This window comes from Acomys minous (genome assembly GCF_964271855.1).
Source record: "Acomys minous genome assembly, chromosome: 12".
NCBI lineage: Eukaryota > Metazoa > Chordata > Mammalia > Rodentia > Muridae > Acomys > Acomys minous.
The window spans coordinates 68,578,312-68,602,880 of record NC_140493.1 but is presented as its reverse complement, the minus strand read 5'-3'; the positions used below and the strand labels follow the sequence as shown (position 1 = coordinate 68,602,880).

Below are 24,569 nucleotides of genomic sequence, written 5' to 3'. Positions count from 1 at the left end.
TACTACAGCCGCTTTTTTTTTTTTTTTTTTTTGGCAATTTCTGTTTGTGACTCAATCGCACAGTTTTCAAGAGTCACTTTGTAGATGAGAAGGTCATGACACAGTGCCTAAAGGGAAGACAGGCAGGACAGGACAAGTGGGTACCCAGGGGTCCTCAGAGCAGAGAGTGGGGACACAGACTGGGAGATGTGGGGGTCGGGTCTTCCCCTGAGTAAGGTGGGAGGAAAAGCAGAGTGCCTCAGGCGGGACACGGCCACAGCTTCACAGGAGGGGGCAGGTGGCAGGTGCTTGGGAAGCAAGGCCAACCCCAGAGGACAGAGGAAGGACAGCAAAGACTCTTCACTGGACAGTTAGCTGCAGCCAGGCTCTCGGCAGCGTCTGGGACTGAAGGGCGGGTGGATGGAGGGAGGAGCCTGCTTAGTCTCACATCAGGCAGAAGTGGGCGGGTTGGTTGGAGGCGCACACCGACCTTCACGCGCCCCCACGTGGCCGCGGCTCTAACACCCTCCTCTGGCCAGCAGGAGTTCTGTTACGAGATTAAGCACGGAGACCTGGCCAAGAAGACCCTGGAGGTCACTGTCTGGGACTATGACATTGGCAAATCCAACGATTTCATCGGTAAGGAAGACAAAGGAAATGTCGCTCTGCTGTGTGCCTGTCCTTGCCAGATAGGAGCCTGTGCAGCCTTGGCTGCCCTAGACTCGCTTCGTAGACCAGGCTGGCCTGGAACTCACAATGATCTGCTGCTTCTGCCTCCCCAGAGCTGGGATTAAAGGCATGCGCCACCAACGCCTGGCTAAAGATTTTGTTTTGTTTTGTGTTTAATATTTTATTTAATTTTAATTTATGTACGTTGGTGTGAGGGTGTCAGATCTTGGAGTTACAGACAGTTTGTAAACTGCCATGTGGGTGCTGGGAATTGAACCCCGGTCCTTTGGAAGAGCAGGCGGTGAGTGCTCTTAACCACTGAGCCATCTCTCCAGCTGCCCGCCCCCCCCCCCCCGTTTTTTTGTTTTTGGGTTGGTTTTTTTTGTTTGTTTGTTTGTTTTGTTTTTGGTGTTTGGTTTTTCAAGACAGAGTTTCTCTGTGTAGACTAGGCTGTCCTGGACTCACTTTGTAGACCAGGCTGGCCTCGAACTCACAGCGATCTGCCTGCCTCTGCCTCCTGAGTGCTGGGATTAAAGGAGTGCACCACCACGCGCCCCGCTGAGCCTGAGAACCTCTTATCCCTAGTGACTGGAACCTTGGACACTCTCCAAACTGTACTCACGGGATGATATTGGTGCGAGTGGGCCCTGGAGCACTTCCTTTCCCTTTTCAACCCCCAATGAATGCCATGGAACCCTGCCCCATGCTGTTGTGGTCTCTAGTAGAGAAAGAACATGGCATCAAAGTCTGGGTCAGGTGGGCAGGGGGTAGCTGGAAGCCAGGCACTGTCTACACATGGCTGTCCAGGAGGGAGGGAGGGAGGGCCCAGACACTGGGGTCCCTGAACCTGGGCTGCCCCTCTGGCTTCCTCCGCAGGTGGAGTGGTTCTGGGCATCAACGCCAAGGGAGAGCGCCTGAAGCACTGGTTTGACTGCCTGAAAAACAAGGACAAGAGGATTGAGCGCTGGCACACGCTCACCAACGAGCTCCCAGGGGCTGTGCTCAGCGACTGACTGACCCATCTGCTGCCACCCTCCCATGCCGCCCGGCTCACACAGGTCTCCAGCCCTGGGCTTTCTCAGCTGCCAACAAGGGCTATGGCCCTCAAACGGGCAAGATCCAGGTCGCCTGCTCGGACATAGCTACTGCAGCCCCTGCTTGGAGGCCACGGAGCACCTGGGCCTCCTCCTCCTCCTCCGAAGGACAAGGAAGACACACATTAAACCTGTCTCAGCCTCCTGGCGCCCAGGTGGACTGGAGCTGGGAGGAGTTAGCTTCAGCTCCGCCCAGAGGAAGGGCTATCTAGGGTGAGGACCTATTGGAGGTGAGGGGGTGGAGCATCTGCCACAAGCGCAGAAATAGGGGTGTGGTGCTCTGGCTTCCTGGAGACCACTGAGGAAGAGCCCAGGACAACCGGACAGACAGTGTAGCCAACTGGATCTGGCCAGGATTGATGGGCAGATAGAAAGAGATGAGGCCTTGGGGCAGGGGGATACCTGCTAGCAGGGGAACTGGATGTACACATTGCCACAAAGGGGTGAGGCATACCAAGACCAACCGGTTGCCTGCAAGGGCTGTGAGTACAGCTGACTGCTGAAGGGCAGAGGCATCCCAGAGGCTTCAGAGCTCAGCACGGCCTTGAAAAGGCTGCTGTGGCTCTAAAGTTAAGCGAAAGCCAAATACAGACAGTAGGAGGCCTGAAAGGGGGTCCTGGGGGACAGGGACAGGATCGGTGAGGGCCTAGGATTGCTCTGGACAGCATTAGGTTTTTAGGCAGGAGCTGGGCTTGGGGATGTGTACGCGTAGTCTAAGGAAACAGAGCTTAGCTATTCAAACCCAAGCTCTCCCGTTTGATCTTACTCCCAAAGAGCGTCAGTGCACACTACTTCGGCTTTCAGCTTAAATCTCTAGTCAGCTGCAGGGGAAAGCGAGATCCTGGTTTTACAACACAGAAAAGGGCAAGCTGGCCAACAGGAATCCTGCCGGCCCCATTCTCCCTTCCTCGTCCCCTCAGGCTGCTGGTGTTGGGTCCCTCACAGTGACACGTGGCATCCGGGTCCTACCAAGACAGGCGGCTTGCTTTCAGGAATAGCAGCGGGAAGATAGAGCCTTGTTTGGGGAAGGGATGGGGCACCGGGGTTGCCTTCTGGGGCTGAGAGCTCTGGCCTCACTTTCTAGGAAAGGATGGGACACATCTCAGTCTTGAAGGCCCCAAATGTCTCCTGCCAGCTGGGGCTCCAGAGAACCAAGGAGTTCCACCGTCATCTCAGAGCCCCATTTTGTTCAATCAACGGGGTGACAAGAGGGAAGGTGCCCTACCCTAAGCCCCTAAAATAAGGATCCAGGGCCCCAGGTCACCCAATCCCAAGTGCTCACCAGCTTTCCCTAGTAGGCAGGGAATAGGGGTCCAGCCCTCCACAGCACCAAGCCGCCTGTTGCTTGCAGAGACTGGGTTTTCCTCAGCCCTGTCTGAGAGTGAGGACTTTCTGGGTGTTTCCCTCCAGACTTAGTGGGGCTTGGCGAGGTCTGTGACACACGACTCTTGTTATTGTAGGCCACCTCACCCTCTAGCTGGCTTTGAAATCATCTGTGCCACTTAGGGCTTGCCAAAAGGCCACAGCCAAGCCCTGAAACTCGGCTGCCCCACCCCCAGCCTGAGGTAAAGGGACTTGGGGGACAAGAGGTTGATGTTTTCCCCCCAAACAGCTAGAAACTGGAGCAGGTGTTTCAATGCACCTGATTGAGCTCTGGATAACTTAAGTTTTTGCCCTTTGAGATGACTTGTTTAGGGAGGAGCCTGGCGGGCCTGCTGGAGATACACTGTCTGTCAGACATAAAGTGACTGAGGCTTAGCAAAAGAACACAGCTCAGGTGAGACAACACAAAGCCAGGCGTGATGGCGCAAACTTTTAATCCCAGCACTCCAGAGGCAGAGGCAGGTGGATCGCTGTGAGTTTGAGGCCAACCTCGTCTACAAAGTGAGTCTAGGACAGCCAAGGCTACACAGAGAAACCCTGTTTTGAAAAAAAAACAAAAACAGTAAGTGGGTTTGGGCCTCAGTGATGGTCCTTGCCAACGCCTGGGACAGGGATGAGAGGCAGGGCTTCTACCCAGTTGGCTCACGTGAAAGGTGAGTGCCCAGGCAGATTAAAAAGTGATAGAACTAAAAAAAAAAAAAAAGTGATAGAACTTTACCGTAATCCTGGAGCGTTTTGTTGTTATTGTTGTTGCTGCTTTTTTTGTTTTTCTGAAAAGATTTCTCTGTGTAGCGTTGGCTATCCTAGACTCGGTTTGTAGACCAGGCTGGCCTCGAACTCACAGCGATCCACTTGCCTCTGCCTTCCAAGTGCTGGGATTAAAGGCGTGCACCACCACACCCTGCTCCTGGAGCATCTCTAAATCCCCAGTGCATTACACCTCTGCTGAAGGAAAGGCCTTTGACTTGTCACTCCAAACGGGTACCCGTCAGAGTTGCAAAGAGGAAATTTGATACCAAAAACAAAGGTCATTCCAAAGTCGTGTCGGTAACCAGGGCGTCTCCTGATGCCCCGCATCCACCTCGCGTCCTGGTGTCCGCCCCGCCCACCGCCACCGTTAGCCAATCCCCGAAAGGGCCGGTCTTCCAAGCCTGAGGCGGTGGCCTCCTGACCTCTAGTGGCAAGAACGAGGAGCTGCACCTTCGCGGCACGCCTGCCCGCCCTCCGAGCCCGGGGGCCAAGCATGTCCTGCCCCTTCGTCCTTCTCCAGCCAAGTGAACCTCCTGATGCATGGACTCTGGCTGTCGTCGACGCGGACTCTCGTGCACTGCTTACAGTTTTGCTACCACGTGACAGCTGCAGACTATGTCCTCAAACTGCAGCGCCACGACACAATTTTTGTAATTTCGTCTGACCTTCCCGAAGGTGTCCTTTTAAAGTCTTATTTGTTAATATTTATAACGATATATAATTCCAAGTAAATGCGAACGTCGTATTAAGATCGCACTCGCTTGGGAGACTCCTTGGGAGTATCTGGAGGGTACAAGCGGAAGGGAACTGGGGCGTACATGTCGCATTTACTCTTGTTTTTTGAAATGGTCTCAACTTGTAAACCAGTCAAGCATCCAACTTGTGATTTTTCTGCCTTTCGTTTACTCTTCATCAAGAGCCCATTTGAAACAGGCTTTAATTTACATATGGGGAAACTGAGGAGGCTCAGAAGTTCAAATATGTGAGGCTGATCAGATACATTTGCCACATGCCTCAGGGCCTGAGTGTGATCCCTGGAACCCAAATAAAAAAGGCAAGATGTTTCCTGGTGTGGCCCACACTTTTAATCCCAGTTCTCAGGAGGCAGAAGCAAATGATCTCTGAGTTCGAGGTCAGCCTGGTCTACAAACCCAGTTATAGGACAGCCTGGGCCACATAGTAAGATCTTGTCTCAAATCAAGAGGCAGAGGCAGGTGGACTTCTGTGAGTTCCAGGCCAGCCTGGTCTACAGAGCTAGTTCCAGAACAGTGCTACACAAAGAAACCCTGTCTAGAAAAACAAACAAAAACAAAACACACCAAAAAAATCAGGATATGCTGGGCTGTGGTGGTGCAGGCCTTTAATCCCAGCTCTCAAGAGGCAGAGGCAGGCAAATCTCCGTGAGGTCCCTACAGAGTTAGTTTCTAGGGCAGCCAAAGTTACACAAAGAAACCAAATGGAAAAGATAAAAAATCAGGATATGGGGCTGGAGAGATGGCTCAGTGGTTAAGAGCACTGCCTGCTCTTCTAAAGGACCAGGGTTCAATTCCCAGCATCCACATGGCAGCTCACAACTGTCTGTAACTCCAAGATCTGACGCAACGCACATAAATTAAAATTAAATAAATATTTTTTAAAAAATCAGGATATGATGTGAGAAGTTAATAATCCCAGCAACTCCTGGGGCCAGACAAGGAGTGGATGGGGGAATCGCCCAGAGCCTTACTGCCAAGTAACTTGAAATAAACACTTGAGAAGGAAGAGTATCCTTGCCTCCCAGTGTAAGGTAGGAAGTTATCCTCTGACTTCCACACATCTGAGCCAGTTTGTACTCTCAATCTCTCAGCCTCCTTCCCTCTGTATCTTTCCTCCTCTCCTTCCCCTCCCTCTCCCTCACTTATATACACACAATAATCTAGTTTGGTTTGGTTTGGTTTTCTGAGACTGTTTCTCTGTGTAGCCTTGGCTGCCCTGGACTCACTCGGAGACCAGGCTGGCCTCAAACTCACAGTGATCTGTCTGCTTCTGCCTCCCGAGTGCTGGGATTAAAGGCATGTGCCAGCCCGCCCGGCAATAATTTTTAAAAATAATAAGCAAGGAGTTAAAATGTTTGTGCAAACTACACAGGATTCAAGTCTGGATCTCCAGAGATGCTGCGGCCTGGATCAGTGCTGTCAACAACAGGGCTTAGTGCTAATGCTAGGTACTTGGGAAGATCATGTGACCTCCACAGATAGACCCAAGAGGCCAGAAAGGGCACTGGGCTTGGAAGATTTGAGGGGCATGTTCCAGGTGGAAGGAACAGGCGTGACTTCATGGAACAGGGACAGGCTTGCTATAAACAGGGAACCTCAAGAACTTCAGTTTGGCCAAGTGGAGTGGGCAAGGCACGAGGGCAGAGCGCCACAGGGGAGGCTGTGTACTTCACAGGAACTGGTTCATGGCTGCAGTTGAATTTGGCTAAAGATGTGCCAATCGGGTCTTAGCTCAAAGAACCATTTCCCTGACTCGTCCTACTGTTTTTCCCATTTCCTCTTCGGTTCCTTGGCGCCCCCCCCCCCCCATCCCTTCTGTTGATTTTCTTTCTTGGCTGCAGCACGTGAGGCTGACCCAAGGACTTCCCTACACAATGCTTTCATCGAGTCCCGTAGATTTTAGCATGCCGGGGGGTGGGGGTGGGGGTGTGTTTTCTTTCAATTTCAGTAACCTTTAAATGTTCAACGACTCCTCGTTTTAAGTGAGTTTGTATAGGATATTGCATGTTTTTTGGGGAGGGAGGATTTCTAGCTTTATTCTGCCATGGCCATATAGGATACAAAACAAGTCATCTATGGTAGGAAGAGGTAGCTTTGCAAACACAACTTGTTTGAATGCCAGAACCTGTGTTTTCAAAAAATACACCCTACCCCACCCCACCCCGGACCCTGTCAGGAAAAAAAAAGGGGGGGGGTGCAGAGACGGTTCTGAGGTTGAGAGCACTGGCTGCTATTCTACAGGATCCAGGTTTGAGCCCCACATGACAGCTCACAAGTGTCTAACTCAAGTACCAACAGCAATGTCTTCTTCAGGCACTGCATACATGTGGCACATAGACATACATACATGCAGGCAACACACACACACACACACACACCTTTTTTTTTTTTTTTTTTAAAGAGGACTCCTGGGCACAGTGGAATAAACTTTAATCCCAACACTTGGGATTGAGGCAGGAGTTCAAGGCCAGCCTGGTCTACACATAGAGTTCTAGACCAGCTAAATCTACATAAGACCCCGACTCAAAACAAAATGACAAAACTGAGCTGGAGGAAGGGGGAGAGAGAGAGAGAGAGAGAGAGAGAGAGAGAGAGAGAGAGAGAGAGAGAGAGGGAGTGAGTGAGTGGGAGTGCTAGCTCAGTGGTTAAGAGCACTGGCTGCTCTTCAGATGGCCTGGGTTCCCAGTACCCAGGTGGATGCTCACAGCAGGTTAACCCCAGTTCCAGGAAATCTGTGGGCACTGCACAAATGTGTAGACACACAGACAAAACACCAATACACACTAGAGATTTCAGGTGTAATTATATTTTTTACTGAATGCAAATGTTCAGAGAATACTAATAAATTAAGAGCTCACACTTTGGGGGACACTCAGCTTTTGCAGCCTAGGCAATGGAAGGAACTATCCTTGCAGGGAGTAGGCACTTCCTAGCCTTCATTGCTTGCCCATCTTTACCCGAACTTGGCTCTTCCCGCCTTCAGTCTTCCGTTCACTATATGGCTGAAGGTGGCCTTTGACTTCTGAGCCTTACTTCAGCTTCCTCAAGTGCTAGGCAGGTTTTTATTATCAACTTTGCTTGGAAATGCTCGTGAAGGGCTGGAGAGATGTTTAGAGAACGTGGTAGCTCACAATTGCTTTTTTTTTTTTTAATTTAATTTTATTCTATGTGCACTGGTCTGAAGGCGTCAGAATCTCTGGAACTGGAGTTACAGACAGTTGTGAGCTGCCGTGTGGGTGCTGGGAATTGAAGCCGGGTCCTTTGGAAGAGCAGACAGCGCTCTTAACCACTGAGCCATCTCTCCAGCCCCTCACAACTGCTCTTAACTCCAGTTTCAAGGCTCAATTGCTTCTTCAGTCCTCTCAGTGAGGAACAGGCACATGGCTGCAGGTACATATATGCAGGCAAAACATCCATAGACTTGGCCAGGCATGGTGGTAGACACCTTTCAATCCCAGCACTTGAGAGGTAAGCAGAGGCTACAGAGTGGGTTCCATACAGGATAGCCAGGGCTGTCTGGTGGTGTGTGTCAATGTTCATGCCAGGTCCATGTGAGTCTACACACGCTGGACAAGCCAACTTGAGTGACATCTGTATGGCCATGCTTGGAGTAAAGCGCCATTGGTACAGTGCTGCCCAGTAAGCAAATTCCAGGTTTACCCTCAGCACTGCCTACACCTGTGTGGCAGCACACACCTGTCCTCCCAGCACCCGGGAGATGGAGGTAGAAAGTTCAAAATCATCCTTGGCTGAATCTCCTGGCCAGCATTAAGTAATATGAGACCCAAACTCGCAAGAAAACTGAGTTAGATATTACTTCATCCTGATTTACTAAGAGGACTACCCTTGTCAGGATCATGCTGCTGGGGGTGCACGTATTTTTGTTTCTGTGTAGCCTTGGCTGTCCTGTACTTGCTTTGTAGATCACGCTGGCCCTGAACTCAGGAGATTAGCCTGCCTCTGCACCAGTTGGGATTACAGGTGTGTGCCCTCTCTGCCTTTTTGTCTTTTGAGACAGGGTTTCTGTGTAGCCTTGGCTGTCCTGGATGCTTTGTAGACCAAACTGGCCTTGAACTCATAAATACCCTGCCTCTGCCTCCCGAGTACTGGGATTAAAGGTGTACACCACTACACCCACCTTTAAAAAAAATGTATTTACGTATAGTTTTGCCTACATGTACACTTGTGTGTCAACAGATGGTTGTGAGCCACCATGTGGTTGCTGGGAATTGAATTCGGGACCTCTGCAAAAGCAGCTAGTGCTCTTAACCTCTGAGCCATCTCTCCAGGCCTCTTGGTTTTTTCTTTTTAACTTCACCATTAAAAAACATACAAACAAACAAAAGACCTGAGAGTATTATGCCAGGTGTTCGCTAGCACTTGTGGAGCCAGGTGAGTTCTGCCAGGCCTGGAGTTACAGGCAATGGTGACCAGCCTGACAGGGGTCCTAGGAACTGAACTGTAGGATGTGCTCCTTCTCAGCCATTGCGCCATTTTTCCAACTCTATCTCTACTGTTTAACTCCATCAAGTCCAAGAATCGGTAGACATCAGTGCTTGGTGTGCTAACACAGTGGGCATCTGCATTCCCCAAGTGGCTTCAAAAAACTGTCAGGGTCTTATGACTTTGATTTTGGCCTTAAATAAGTATCTGGAAACCTATGCTGGATAGAAAGCAACCAATCCTCTGGAAGCCCTTGATGACACAGAGGACCACTGTCCCTTCCATTATGTGATGGAAAAGGAATTCACAGCATCATTTCCACTGCTGGAGATAAACTAGAACTGGCCATGCACATGCCTATAATTCTGGCAATTTGGGAGGCTGAGGCAGGCCTTTGACTTAGCTAACTTGTGTGGCTATGATCCTGTGTAATACTCACGGTCCTCTCCTTTAAATAAAAGCTGGGCTTCATCATCCACCAAATACTTCCTACGCCAGATTACAAATCATTAACAGAGGTGTAGCCAGGCATGGTGGCGCACGCCTTTAATCCCAGCACTCGGGAGGCAGAGACAGGCAGAACACTGAGTTCGAGGCCAGACTGGTCTACAAAATCAAGTCCAGGATAACCAGGATTGGTCCACAGAGAAACCCTATCTCAAAAAAACCTTTTAAAAAATCGTAGTGGGGCCAGAGAGATGGCTCAGAGGTTAAGAGCACTTACTGACTGCCCTTCCAGAGGTCCTGAGTTCAATTCCCAGCAACCACATGGTGGCTCACAACCATCTCTAATGTGATCTGATGCCCTCTTCTGGCCTGTGAATGTACATGCAGGCAGAGCACTGTATTCGTAATAAAAGATACATAAATCTTTAAAAGTTTTTTTTCACCCCTAGCATGGCAAAGGTATGTTTTCTGACACGGGGTATTTACAAATGCACGATGCCATGCACACAACCACTTCAGCACTCAACACTTGTTACTGCAGCACCTTTAGAACACAAAACTGGATCTCCTTTCCAGTTGTCCTTAGGCACTCAGGCACTGGCCCATGTTAACTGACAGAAGTATCTACACACTTACCACACGAACTGCCGCTGAGGAAACTACGTACATGCTTAGATGGCTCTGGGAGGGGCCATACTGACAAGGGACCCAGCCAATTCCCATTCTTCCCACTGACCTTTGCAGTGAAAATTGTTATTTTACTTTTGACCAAGGAGGATTATTTCAAAACACGGAACCATACCTCATTGTAGAACTCAAAGTTAAACAGTAGAAAATGATCCATAGTTACACCTGTGTTAAATGATTGTTGTACTTTAATGATCAATTTAAACATAAATACTGTGTTGCTAACTGGTTTGAAAGACAGGACAAGCAATCTACTGACGTGGCTGTTCACCACTAGATTACAAGCAATTTCCCCACCCCCACATACACATCATTGGGAAACAAATGATCCACGAAGATAAAATGGGGTGTATTTTCACATTCAGACAAACAATACTGTCAAATAGGTTTGGACTAGAGATTTTATTTTAGAAGTATAAAGGATGGAGGCATAATATATTTGGCATTTTTAATTTAGGTTTGTTTTATTTAAGTTTAATGTTAATTCCATGCTGTGTTTCAGTAAGAACAATACAGATCCGCATCTGTGGCTCCAGTCAGATATCCAGTAGTACAAATTAGCTTCAAGTTACACATACTGAACAGAAGAGGTTGAGCGAGCGAGGGAGGAGGGAGGGAGCGGGGGGAGGGAAGGAGGGAGGGAGGGAGGAGCGAGGGAGGAGGACAGAGTTGAACACGCATGCAGGCTTCCACACCACCTTCAATGCTAACCTGCTTCAGAGGGGGAGGAGTCGGCAAGAATGAGCAGCCACGGATTGTTGAACTGTTACCAGCACCATGCTTTTCAGCAACACTTCAGCAGAGTTCCAAACACATTTTACAGCAAAACCATTACAACAAACTCCCCCAAACACCTCAAGCTAACACCCAATTAAGTTTAAACATTGGTATAAAATTCAATTGAAACAATTAAAAAAAGGAAAAATGACAGCACATATGCCTCTATTGGGTGATTAATCTTTCTGAGATGCATCACTTAGAAGTCTAATGGCTTTCAAATGTCATTTCCATTTCTAATGATGATCTTGCCACAAGTGGCCGGAGACAATACAGTAATGCTGAAAAAGCCTCTATGCAGTCCTGTTAGTGTCGTAAAGAACCTAAAAGCTGGGACCAGTAAAATCCACAGAAATTCACTCTTGCCTTAAGAACTTCTGAAAACTGTGTTTGTTTGTTTGTTTTTAAAAAAGGGGAGGGGAGGGGGGGAAAAGAAAAAGAAAAGAAAAACAACAGGGCAGGAACCTAAATTCTGAGACCAAATGTAAAAGTCAAATTTGGTGGTTCTCAGTGACAATGGGGAACTTCCCAGGGGAGGGGCGGAGAGGGTGGGGTGGTCAGAGATGGTTTCTCCTGTTGGCTTTTATTATGTCTCACTGATTTTCATCTTCCACATCCTGCAGCGCTTCTTTATTCTGCTCTTCACCTGTAAGGAACAAGGCACGGTTACTTCACACTGCCACATGCTCTAATGGTCACACTTCAAGCTAAGGGCCCTAGCTCCACTGTTAGCAAGCATGGGCGAGCAGGCAAAGGGCTTCTAACCCTCACAACTTAAACCAGCTTAACCCTCACTTGCTTAAACAAGAGCCGCCAACCAGTCCTGAAATAGTCAAGTGTTAGAGGATAATAAAATTAAAAATTTAAAGGCTCAGAAATCAAATGGCTCTGGTCAAACAAGTTCTTCAAGAATACACAGCAGAAATAATAGTCTTAAAATGACCTTCAAGGCTCTGTGTGTTTCTTGGGTCAAAAACTTTTCTCAGTAACCTCAGCTCTTGAGGAACCAACAGTATTTTGGGGGTGGGGGTGGGAGGAAAGTAACCCACAAGCAAGGCATCAGCTCGCCTTCCAGGGAACAAAAGCTCCACACAAGTTCTTTGGAGTTTGGAGAGGAGGTGCAGCTGCACATGAGCACTTCTATGTATGATGGCCAGATAGGCCAAACAGCAGATTCTTTTCCCTCCGAGTGCAGCACCCGGCCACTGAGGTGACTGCAGAAGGGCACTGGGCCAGCACTCCAGCCGTTTCTCTTTACTCTTTGAACACAAACAATCAGCCTGCCGAGTTTCAGCTGCACTAAGAAGAGCACCGAGCGTCATTTACCTACATATGTAAGCACCAATCAAGTCAGCCATAGTGAGCAAACATGCCAAGCTTTTTCCAAGTAAATGATCCAACAGGTAAAAATTAAACTATTTTGGAGAATTACTATTTGGAATTTAAAAAAAAAAAAACTTAATCAGAGGGTAGGAAGTATAGCATGTACTTAACATGCATAAGGCTGTATGTTCAATCCTCGGCAATACACACATAGCCACACACTATTAAGTGCTACTTAACCAATTTTGAAAATTCTACTAAACTATTTTAAAAACAAGCAAAAGCAGTCTACCAGAAATAGCTTAGACAACAAGCTTCCCATGTATAACGCTACCCGTGTAGTAGCAGTAAGCTCTAAAGGTTCTTGGAGTAAGAAAGTTTGACACTGTGATTAACAAGTCATGTTATCACAGCACCAAGGGTTCACGGCCAGCCTGAACTACATAATAAGACCCTGTCTCAAAAATAAAAGCTGCTTAGAGCTCATGGAGGGTTTATCTTGTAAGACAGAAAAGACATGCAAGACAAACATAACCACCTCCTAGGAACAGTGTGAGGGAGGCCAACTCTGCAGAGCAATGCCTCACACTCAAGAGCGGGCACGTTCAGTCTCACTTGTAGTAGGAGCACACCACACATGTGCTAACACACCTAAGGAACACACACAAGCAACTGGCAGATATGACTAGAGTCACAGCCACTCAGACTCGGGACAGGAAAGTCACTTAATCATATAAGCCACACCCAACTAGGCAAGGCAGGTAGCAGGCCACTGCTGTCTCCAGACTTAACCCTGAGAAATAACCAGGTGAGTCTGGAGGAAAGGTAGTTAACAGGCAGGCGTGATTAGTGAGAGGCAAACTTAAAGCAGAGCTCCCTGCACCATGGCAACAACTTACAAAGTGGCTTTAGGGGAAAGAAGAGGTGGGTTTTCCTTTAGGAATCTACAGTCAAGAGAGGGAGGGAGAACAATCAGATGAAAGCACATTACAAGAAAATAAACCACAACAGGACAAAGGAGACATCCAGGAGTCAACTCTGCTCTTCCTATTTGAATAAATCTCAAGAAATCACCTGCCCAATTTTCCCTTTACTCCCAAGAAATCCTTTGGAGGTTTATAAATGGGGAAGAGGTCCACGGGTATGTTTTTTGTCCACTTCAGGAGGAGTAGGCAGTGTACACATTTCCTTTCTATGAAACTAGTCCTTTAAATACTTAAGAGAAAGGGCCAAGACACCATGGAAAGCAGCAGTTAGGCATTGATGGTGCATGTCTGTGAGTTCCAGAGTAGCCTAGTCTACAGCCAGGGCTACACAAAGAGACCCTGTCTTGAAAAACCAAAACCAACTAGCCACTACCAACACCAAAATATACCCATAACCATGGGAAATAGTGTGACAGCATGATCTGGTAAGAGAATCTGACACTGAGACAGACAGACACACAGACACACGCACACTTAGCCGGGCGCAATGGCGCACACCTTTAATCCCAGCACTTGAGAGGCAGAGGCAGGTGGATCGATGCAAGTTTGAGGCCAGCTTGGTCTACAAAGAGAGTCCAGGACAGCCATGGCTATACAGAGAAACCCTGTCTCTAAAAACAAAAAAACAAAAACAACAACAACAAAACAAAAAAAAAATATCTTCCTGAGCTGGAGAGGTGGCTCAGCAAGATGGGTTCAGTTCCTGCACCCATGTGGTGGCTCATAGCCACCTATAACTTAAGCTGTAACAAGTTCCAAGTGACCTGACACCCTCTTCTGGCCTCTGCAGGCACCAGGCAGGCATGTAGTGTACACACATACACACAGGCAAAACACACAAAATTAAACAAAAAACTGTATTCCAGTAAAACTAAACCAATAATTAGCATAATGCACAGGAAAAATATATACGTAGGTAATATACAAGTGCTCGCTCACACATATGCACATGTATACAGGCACTCAGGCACACACATCTGTAAGGATGTAGTGTTTGCTACATGAGATTGTAGTACGAGGCCACATAAGAAAGCGGCGTGGTGCAGGCTTTGCACCTGGGGCTGAAATGAAGAGAGGCGGATCTCTGCAGGTGGAGCAGTGCTAGACAAGAAGAGAGAGAACCATGGTGGGCGGGCGACACCCAAGAAGAAACAGCACCCTAGGCTGTCTGTCCTCTGGCATCCATACATATCATAACCTACCCGGGCCCCTAGAAACTTATAAAACTTTACAGAGCCTGGTAAGAAGACACTCTCACTCTGTCTACCATGCTCTCAATCTGCAGAACCCCAGTAAAGGTAGAAACAACAATACGAGCTAAGTGTGACTGGCACACACCTTTAATCCCAGCAATCAGTAGGCAGAGGCAGGTAGATCTGAGTTTGAGGCTAGCCTGGTCTACACTGAGAAACTACGAGCCCCCACCACCAACAGACTCTACAAAGCTATCTTCAGCCCTCCATGTGCGTACACTCATGCATAGGTGTACACAAAAATATACAAAACAAAACGAAGTTTCAGATTAAATTTGTATATATTATGTCTTATTCATTTAAATGGGGGGCAGGGGTTTGAGATAGGGTTTCGGGTAGCCTGGAGCTTACTAGTAGACCAAGATTGGCTTCCAATTTAAGAGATTTGCCTGCCCAAACTATTGAGTGCTGGGATTAAAGGCAAGTAAGTACCTACATCACTTTTACTGATACTGGTTTATCATTAATAATTACCTACAGCAAGATTATAAAAGACAAACGATGTAATGTCCACAACCTAGCAACTTATTACAACATAGCTCAGGTGGACCTCAAATGCACCATACTTTTGGGGGGAGGGGGCGCGGCTGTCCTAGACTCGCTTTGTAGACCAAGCTGGCCTCAAACTCACAGAAATCTACCTCCCTTTGACTCTCTGAGTGCTGGGATTACAAGCATGTCACTGCATCTGGATCCAAGGTGTGGGAGGATTGTAAACTTTGTCACAGGTGAGAGCAGTCTTGGCGGGCTTTGCCCTCGGACACACCATGGATACTCCTTGAGATTAACCTTGAGATAGACAGGGTGGAGCCATCCTGGCCTGGATTCAGGAAGGGAACCTAGGGACTCCACCTGGACTATTGTGTTTTTCATCGACCCTCAATGGGAGAGGGAGACCGGCCCTTGCATGTGAGAGACAGGCAGGCAGATAGGACAGAGAGGAGCAGCAGGTTCAGACCCGGTTTGAGCACACGTCAATCTGGAAGAGGATCAGCAAACAGGCCGGACCAGTGCGCAGGCCAGAGACACCTAGGGGACGAGACACCCGTCCCGTGGAACGGATACTGCAAGGTTCACTCTGGTTTCCCTTTAACATTTTTTTCCCTTTTGTGTAAGCTAGTTGGGTTGTATAATAAAGTTTAGTTGTTAAGAAACAGTTGTGTTAAGAAACACAATGAAACATCTTTTTTTTTTTTTTTTTTTTTTTTTTTGATTTTTTGAGACAGGGTTTCTCTGTGTAGCCTTGGCCATCCTGGACTCACTTTGTAGACCAGGCTGGCCTCGAACTCACAGCGATCCGCCTGCCTCTGCCTCCCGAGTGCTGGGATTAAAGGCGTGCGCCACCACGCCCGGCAATGGAACATCTTAAAAGGCATTTTAGAGACTGGCAAGACACCTACAGACATAAAAGAGTAATTTTTTAAAAAATGAATTTTATTAAAAACAAAACAAAAAACTAAACTAAAAACGGTAGATTCCAATGCCCTACATATCAACTGTGTAAATTTATCTCATAATAGATCAACCCCAGATAAAATTGATCTTTGGAGAATGAATGAAGTATAGCTAGGCCAAGTGTTAAAACATGTGCTAACATGCACAAGGGCGTGGATATTCTCTCCCTCTGCCCCCCCCACACACACCTCTCTCTCTCAAGACTCCTACACAGGGACCGAAGTGCAGTCAGAAATGAAGAATGTATGTAACCTGGCATACACAAGCTTGGGGTTTGAAAAGAGACCCCCCCCCCCAAATCAGTAATACCTACTGGTGTCATATAGCTTTATGAACAACTTCTGTTATCTCCTCCCAAGTAAATTTCAAGAAAATAAAAGGAGCTGATGGGGGCTGGAGGGGGGAGGCTAACAAACACATGTAACTCCAGTTCGAGAGGATACATTGTTGCTTTCTGGCCTCAGGACACTCATACAGACAAAACACTCAAGCACATAAGATAAAACAATAAAAGTTTAAAGAATAAATAAAAATAAAATGGTTTGTCATTTTGTCCTTAGAGTGATTAAAGCAGTATGAGCACTAACAAAACATTGTTATGGGCAAAACTTTGACATTTTTTTAATATTAGCTTACGATTTCTACACATGTATGAGATTGTCAAATAGGCCTTTTATTTTCCATCAAAGGCCAAAATGGCACTCAGGCACTTAGTGCAGACAGGCTATGAGTCTGAATTATATACTGAAATTAAGAAACATCAAGAGGCCAGGCATGGTAGCGCATGCCTTTAATCCCAGCACCCAGGAGGCAGAGAGCCTGCTCTACACAGAGAAACCCTGTCTGGGGGCGGAAAGGGGAGAAGGGGGGGGACGACCACCAAGAGAGCTCTTAGTTAGAAGAGGCAGCCACCAAAAGAGAGACGTCTGGGCTTGCTCACCGTCACCCTGCATGTCTGAGGTCCACAGCGTCAGGTTATCACGTAGCAGCTGCATGATGAGTGTAGAGTCCTTATAGCTTTCTTCACTCAGCGTGTCCAGTTCTGCAATTGCGTCATCAAAAGCTGCTTTTGCCAACCTGAAATGAACACACTGTCAGCAATCTATTAATAACGAAGACAGCAATAACGGTGCACCTCTCAGTTACTCCACCAGCCACACTGATAGAAAGGCACCATACACAACTGCCAAAGATTTAACTTTCTATAAAAGTATGTAAGAGTCTACATTTTTGTCCGGCTTGCTTTTAATTTAAAAAATGTATTTCAGGGCCTGGAGAGATGGCTCAGAGGTTAAGAGCACTGACTGCTCTTCCAGAGGTCCTGAGTTCAATTCACAACAACCACATGGTGGCTCACAACCATCTATAAGATCTGGTGCCTTTTTCTGGCTGTAGGCACACATGCAGGCAGAATACTGTATAAATACATATTTTAAAAATGTATTTCTAGAATTTTGTATGGACACGCCTGTCATAGTTGGCTTTCTAGCCATCACATAGATCCCAAGGACCAAATTCAGTCTTTCAGGCTTGATAACAAGCATCCCTTACCTACCTCTCGACCACCTCAAGAGATGTTAAGAGTTGCTTTTTAAACACCTTCTTAAACCAAGGTTGGCCTTGGAATTCCAACCTTAGATAGTATAAACTGTCTTGAAAAACAAAACAAAAAACCCCGAAAGAAAAGAAAAAGGGGGTGGGGGGCTTGCCAAGAATAAGCAAATTCAGAGATAGTAAAACAGGTTAGGGGAGAAGAGGCAATGGAGTTACTGCTTAAGCTTAGTTTGGGTGATAAAAATGTTTTGAAATAGCTAGTTATAAAACATTGCAAACATATTAAATTCCGCTCAGTTATAAACAAGAAAATTGTTACAATGAATTCCTTGTAGTATACAATTTTACCAGTAAAACAATTCTTAAATTGTATTCATAATTTAAAAATCACAAACAAGTTGAAATAAAAAATGGGAGGAAAGAGCTCAGAGGTTAAGAGCACTGGCTGCTCCTGAGTTCAATTCCCAGCAACCACATGGTGGCTCCCAACCATCTATAATGAGATCTGGTGCCCTCTGATGGCATGTAGGCACACATACAGCCAAATACTATATACATAATAAATAGACCCCCCCCCTCCCCGGGACAGGGTCTCTTTGTGTAGCCTTGGCTGTCCTGGACTCACTTTGTAGACCAGGCTGGCCTCGAACTCACAGCGATCCGCCCACCTCTGCCTCCTCTGCCACCACAGCCGGCTCCTTTTTTTTTTTTTAATGGGAGAAAAGGAGGTCGGAGAGATGGTTCAGCGGTTAAGTACATTCCTTGGCTTCCAGAGGATCCAAGTTCAAATCTCAGCATCTACAGTAGGCTCACAACTAGTGACTGCCTCATTTGATTCCTAGGGGCCATCATAGCAGAAAGAGAATCAACTGCCTCAAGTTGTCCTTTGACCATCCTCTGCCATGCCATGGGCACATGCACACCACACACACAAACATACAGCAAAAACTTTTGTGTGGCAATAGTTTTACATCCAGCAATGAGAATGTAAATAAAATTGTTCATATTAAACAGAAAAAACATTTTTAAAGTTATGATCACTGAATATTAAAAGCATTCCCAGGGAGGTGAGGTCGCAAAATGTCTATCATCCATTCAAGGCTAGGCTAGAAACCTAGTAACAAGTTCCTGTCTCAAACAAACAAAACAAACAAACTCAAAAGACTGAATGAATGCTAATGAAAGTTAAATCAGCCAAAAGCTGGGTGTGGTGGCGCACGCCTATAATCCCAACACCAGGAGGCAGAGGCAAGTGGATCTGTGAGTTCAAGGCAAATCTGGTCTCCAGGACAGCCACGGCTATACAGAGAAATCCTGTCTCAAAAATATAAAAATAACAGGGGGGAAAAAAAAATCAAGCCAGCCAGGTGATCGTGGTGCACGCCTATAATCCCAGCACTGGGGAGGCAGAGGCGGGCAAATCTCTTTGAGTTTGAGGCCAGCCTGGTCTATAGACCTCCAGGGTAGCCAAGGCAGAACTAAGTCATGACTCCCATGAAAACCCACAAGAGGACGAAAGGTAGCTAGCTCCTCTGGAACCTTTGCACTTCACACTGGGAACTCTCGTCCATGACTTACCTGCAGGCACGGTCAGGGGAATTAAGAATTTCATAGTAGAATACAGAAAAGTTGAGAGCAAGACCTAAACGAATGGGGTGCGTTGGAGGAAGTTCTGTCATCGCAATGTCACTAGCAGCTTTGTAAGCCACAAGGCTGTTTTCTGCTGCCTCCTTCCTGTCATTTCCTGTGGCAAACTCAGCCAGATACCTGTGGTAGTCCCCTTTCCTACAAGACAAGAGCACACCCCACAGTTAGAAACAGATACTTGTGGTAGTCAGTCCCCTTTCCTACAAGACAAGAGCACACCCCACAGTTAGAAATACTTCTTCTTCACGCATGACGATTCTCTGTACCATGCAGCACATGACAAAACAAAGTTAACAATTAAGATATGACTTTTAGAAACTGCACAAACAACTTCAGCATCCGTCGGGCTGGCTCAACTCTTCTTCCTATTTAAAATCATTGGAAAAATAACTGAAGGAAGGCTGGGTGTGGTGGCGCACGCCTTTAATCCCAGCACTTGGGAGGCAGGGGCAAGCGGATCGCTGTGAGTTCGAGGTCAGCCTGGTCTACAGAGTGAGTCCAGGACAACCAAGGCTACACAGAGAAACCCTGTCTCAAAAAACAAACAAACAAAAAACAAAACAAAAAAACAAACAAAAAAACACAAAAAACTGAAGGGAGGCTGGGGGGGTGGCGGGGAAGATCACCTGACCAGCATAAAAATTGTTTCCAAAGAACCCCGTGCATTCATTCATTACAAAACCCATGTGGGGCCATCGCTGCAGCCCCAGGACACACCTGATGCCTGAGCGTGATGAGGCCCCATTATTCCTGAGCTATTCCCAGCCTTGTAACTTCTCTCTATAGAAAGTTAAGATTATATTGTGAAAATTGAAAGCTTAGCTAAAAGGAAAGAAGCCACAATAGCAAAAGACCCAGGCAGGCTGTAGTGACATAGAACCCTAGCACTTAGGAAGTGGGCAGAGGTCCACTCCAATTCTGAGACCAACCTCATCTACAGAGTTCCAAGTCAACCAGAGCTACACGTCTTCTCAAAATAAACTGGGTATGGCGCACACTTTAATCCCACTCGGGAAGCAGAGGCAGGCAGCTTCTCTACACTCCAGGCTGGCACAGTCTACCATCAGTGCGCTCCAGCTCAGCCAAAGACAGACAATGGGGCGGGGATGACCGAAAGCCAGGGATTTTGTACAACAGTCCAAAATGTAACAATATTAATTCTTCACTAACATTGTATTTGCAACTAATTAAAACTTTTAAGTTCTGGTAACTAACCCTCCAATATTCAACTATTTTAAATAAAAGTTGAAAACCTGCCGGGCGTGGTGGCGCACGCCTTTAATCCCAGCACTCGGGAGGCAGAGGCAGGTGGATTGCTGTGAGTTCGAGGCCAGCCTGGTCTACAAAGCAAGTCCAGGACAGCCAAGGCAACAGAGAAACCCTGTCTCGAAAAACCAAAAAAAAAAAAAAAAAAAAAAGAAAAGAAAACTTGCATTTGAAAAGTTATGGTTTCTAAAGCCAACTTTAAATCTTACATTTTCCCTTCTAGTATAGAACCTACATTTTATAATAGAAAACCTTGGACTCGCCAGTGTTCGCTGCTGGAATGAGGTGTTTGTCCAGTACATCCAGGATGTCACAGCAGATTAACTTGAGCTCAGTTTCAACCTAAGGGAGGGAAAACATCAGATTAAGTATGGCAACCCCAGAGCCTTCTTATATTCTACCTAAGTCTGGTCTGAAGAGCTTACTCTTCAACAGAGCATGTATGTCTCCAAACTCCTCCCCCAAAACTGAAGTTGACAGAAAACTATAAGAGTAGGAAAGGCTCTTCCTCCTTAAAGCTAGCACACCCACACACACAGGCCACCCAAAGAACCAGCAGTGAGTAGCAGACAAACACTGGCTCTAAGTGCTGAGCATTTCTTTCCATTACAAGGCACCAACTATGATGGCTATTCTTGGTTGTCTACTTGACTATACTTAGAAGTAACTAGCCAGAGCAGCAAGTTTGAGGTAGGAGACCCATTCTAAACCACGAGGTCAGAAGATCCACCTGAGCCTGGCCACACCTTCAGTGGTAGCGTACATAAAAGGACAAGGATGAAGGAAGATCTCACTAGCAAACTCATCCAGCCTGAGCCATTCTTCCCTGTGTTAGAACGTACACTTTGGGGTGCCAATGTGGACTGAATTGGCAGCTTTCTAGGACCTTGCAGAGATTGCTGCACCAGATAAGGGCTGCTGAGACATCTAGTCTCCTGAAGCAAAACAACTACCAGATCCTTGGCCATTCTGCCAGGAGACAGCTATAAGTGGACTACTCAGGCCACAGCCTAATCAATCCTGTACGGTGCCGGGGGTGGTGGCACACGCCTTTAACCCCAGCACTCGGGAGGCAAAGGTAGGCAGATTGCTGTGAGTTCAAGGATAGCCTGGTCTACAAAGTGAGTCCAGGACAGCAAAGTCTACACAGAGAAACCGTCTCAAAAGAACCAAAAAAAAAAAAATAAAAAAAAAAATAAAAAAAAAAACAAACCAAAAATCGTGTATTTGTGTGTGTGTGTTCATTTATCCACTCATTTTAAAGATAGACTGTTTGCCCAAAGACTATCAACATTTTGTTTTTGTTTTTCAAGACAGGGTCTCTCTGTGTAGCCTTGGTGGTCCTGGACTCGCTTTGTAGACCAGGCTGGCCTCGAACTCACAGGGATCTGCCTGCCTCTGCCTCCCAAGTGCTGGGATTAAAGGCACGCGCCACTACGCCCAGCTAAGGTTATCAACTTAAAAGAACTTTAGAAAAACATTTTCTAAAAACTTTAGAAGCTGTGGTGCACACACAGCTATAATCCAGCACTCAGGGAAGCAGAGTCCAGCCTGGTCCACAAAGCCAGTCCAGGACAGCCAAGACTACACAGAGACACCCCCTTCCCCATCCCCCCCAAAACAAAACTTCAGAAAAAACAGGAGAGTGGATTGGGATATAGCTTAGTGGTAGGCTCTTGCCTAGAATTAATCAATTCTCCATACAACAAATATGTAAGGAAAGAAGGCGATAAGAACCAAAGCAGTTCCAAGGCAAAACCAAAACTTAAGTTCAGTTTGTCACCAGTACTGATATGTTCCACTCAACTGCAGAAAGCAAGAACTAGTAACAACAGCACAGACTGAATACCAACTTGTAGCTCTATTGGTTTGTAATGTCTAAATTACATGGCATCCCTGAACACATGGTTGGATATAATTAAATTGTGACATGGTTGTTACTTCTTTTTTGTTTTGATTTTTTTGTTTTTGTTTTGTTTTTCCAGGGGGAAGGGGATTTTGAGACAGGGCTTCTCTCTGTGTAGTAGCCATGGCTGTCCTGGACTCACTTTCAATGTCCACCTGCCTCTGCCTCCTGAGTGCTGGGATCAAAGGCATGCGCCACCACACGCGACACGGCCTGCTAGTTCTTGTTCTTGTTGTTGTTGTTTTGTTTTTTCAAGACAAGGTTTCTCTGCGTAGCCTTGCTCTCCTGGATTCACTTTGTAGACCAGGCTGAGATTAAAAGCATGACGTTGCTATTTGTTAAGAAGGGAATTTGGAATGGCAGCCAATGTGAGAAGGAACACCTATGACCTTCCTCAGTTCCCGAAGAGGTTAGGGTAAATGATGTTCCCATACCTCAGCCATCTTCTGAAGACAAGTACCATTGCTGTGCCTTATGTAACCTTATGTAACATCTGGCTTTTCAAGTGGAGACCAATTCTGTTATATTCTCTTTCTTCCTTACAAGTTCCAACCACTCCAAAGCTGTCCTGGAAAACTCATACTCAGCTTTGCCATCGCCGTGCAGCGCTTCTCCCTTGTTCACAAACATACAGTTCCCCGCCACAGCACCACGCTGTAAGTTAATCACTAATCTAATCCTCTTCCTCACCTGCCTGTTTCAAGGGCCCCAACGTTCTGCCTTGTCCTAGACAGTCCATCCTTGGCCTCCTCTACTTTCTAGTTTCTTACTCCTGCCGAGAGGCTTCATCAAGACTTTTTACTTCATCTCTCAAGTGACTAGTTACTTCCCTTGTCTCCTCCTGCATATCCTACAGTCTTAACCATAATTTTTCTTAATTTCCCCATGCCCAAGGACACCAAATTGTCTGTCAATCTGTATTCTTTGCTCCAAGGTATCTGAGGGTAGTGACAATCCCAACTTACCTCCATAAGACCTCTGGCATGTTCCATAAGCCAGTTGTATCACCTACAAATTAGGACAATAGCCACCTTCCCAGGGTTTACTTATTTACTTAACTTTTTACTCTTGCTAGGATTAAACCCAGAGGCTTATGCATGCTGGTCAAGAGTTCTACCCTCAAATAGTATGCGCCCATTTTTATATATACATATGCTACAAACCATCTGAAATAGCTTCACAAATTCCTTCTTTTGAGAGTGTTGAATATGCCAATAGCTTCTATTGTTAAAAACAACAAATAGAGCCCGGTATGGTGGCCCACGCCTTTAATCCCAGCAGAGGCAGGCAGATCTCTATGAGTTCGAGGCCAGCCTAATCTACAAAACGAGTCCAGGATAGCCAAGGCTACAGAGAAACCCTGTCTTGAAAAACCAAAACAACAACAACAAACAAACCAAAAAACCCACAAAAACCCACCCAAACAAATAGAATGAGTCTCTGCAAACATTTTATAACCCATTTATTTACTATACAGAGGCATAAAAATTAATTAAGTTGGTCTATATGGGGTTAGGAAGACGGCTCAGTGAGTAGGGGTATTTACCACTGAAGGTGATGGGCTGAGTGCAAGCTCTGGGACCCACAAAGTATACGAAGACCAACTCACACAGTTGTTCTTACTTATGTACACCACGGCACCCCACGCACATACACAAGCGTAAAAACTGAAAGTGTCCCCTATGCTCACTACAAGCAGTGAGCATAAGAACCATAGAAAAAGCAACAGTCCCATCTGCTCTTTATTGTGTGTGTCATGTTCAAAACTTAATACCCGAGGTGGAACAAGGCTCAGCAGCAGAGTGTGCACGTCAAGCCTGAGCCCCAGCACTGTGCCTCCTGAAGGACACTTCCCCCTCTGCAGCTTCTCAAACAGCTCTTTGCTTTTATTCTAAAATACTCTATAGACTAATTTCTAAACAAAGTTAAGTGAACTGCTAAAAACATAAAATACACATATATATGTAGATTATTAGGTAGTGACCTAAAATACCCATACATCTAACACAAATTACCTAAAGCTGGAGCTTTAGACTTAGCCAGGTACTCAAAAGAAACAAGTCTCCTTTCTCTACCAGATATTAATTTTTTAAAATTTTATGTGTATTGGTGTTTTGCCTGCATGTATGTCTGTATGAGGATGTCAGCTCTTGGAATTACAGATGGTTATGAGCTGCCATGAGGTTGCTGGGAAC

At 46.5% G+C, this 24,569-nt stretch overlaps 2 protein-coding genes across 2 annotated transcripts in view; one reads left to right on the top strand and one right to left on the bottom strand.

The window, feature by feature from the left end:
* Window positions 1-4,586, top strand: part of DOC2B (double C2 domain beta) — a 31,694-nt gene extending 27,108 nt beyond the window's left edge. The window contains exons 8-9 of the mRNA XM_084750397.1: window positions 522-618; window positions 1,525-4,586. Coding sequence (XP_084606523.1) covers window positions 522-618; window positions 1,525-1,661 — 234 coding nt within the window. The 3' untranslated portion in view covers window positions 1,662-4,586. The remainder of the gene's footprint in view (window positions 1-521; window positions 619-1,524) is intronic.
* A 6,059-nt stretch (window positions 4,587-10,645) lies between these two features.
* Window positions 10,646-24,569, bottom strand: part of YWHAE (tyrosine 3-monooxygenase/tryptophan 5-monooxygenase activation protein epsilon) — a 33,649-nt gene continuing 19,725 nt past the window's right edge. Inside the window, exons 3-6 of the mRNA XM_084802862.1 lie at window positions 20,704-20,810; window positions 19,134-19,340; window positions 16,942-17,078; window positions 10,646-11,630 (exon numbers count right to left, since the gene is read on the bottom strand). Of these exons, the coding sequence (XP_084658988.1) occupies window positions 11,578-11,630; window positions 16,942-17,078; window positions 19,134-19,340; window positions 20,704-20,810 (504 nt within the window). The 3' untranslated portion in view covers window positions 10,646-11,577. The remainder of the gene's footprint in view (window positions 11,631-16,941; window positions 17,079-19,133; window positions 19,341-20,703; window positions 20,811-24,569) is intronic.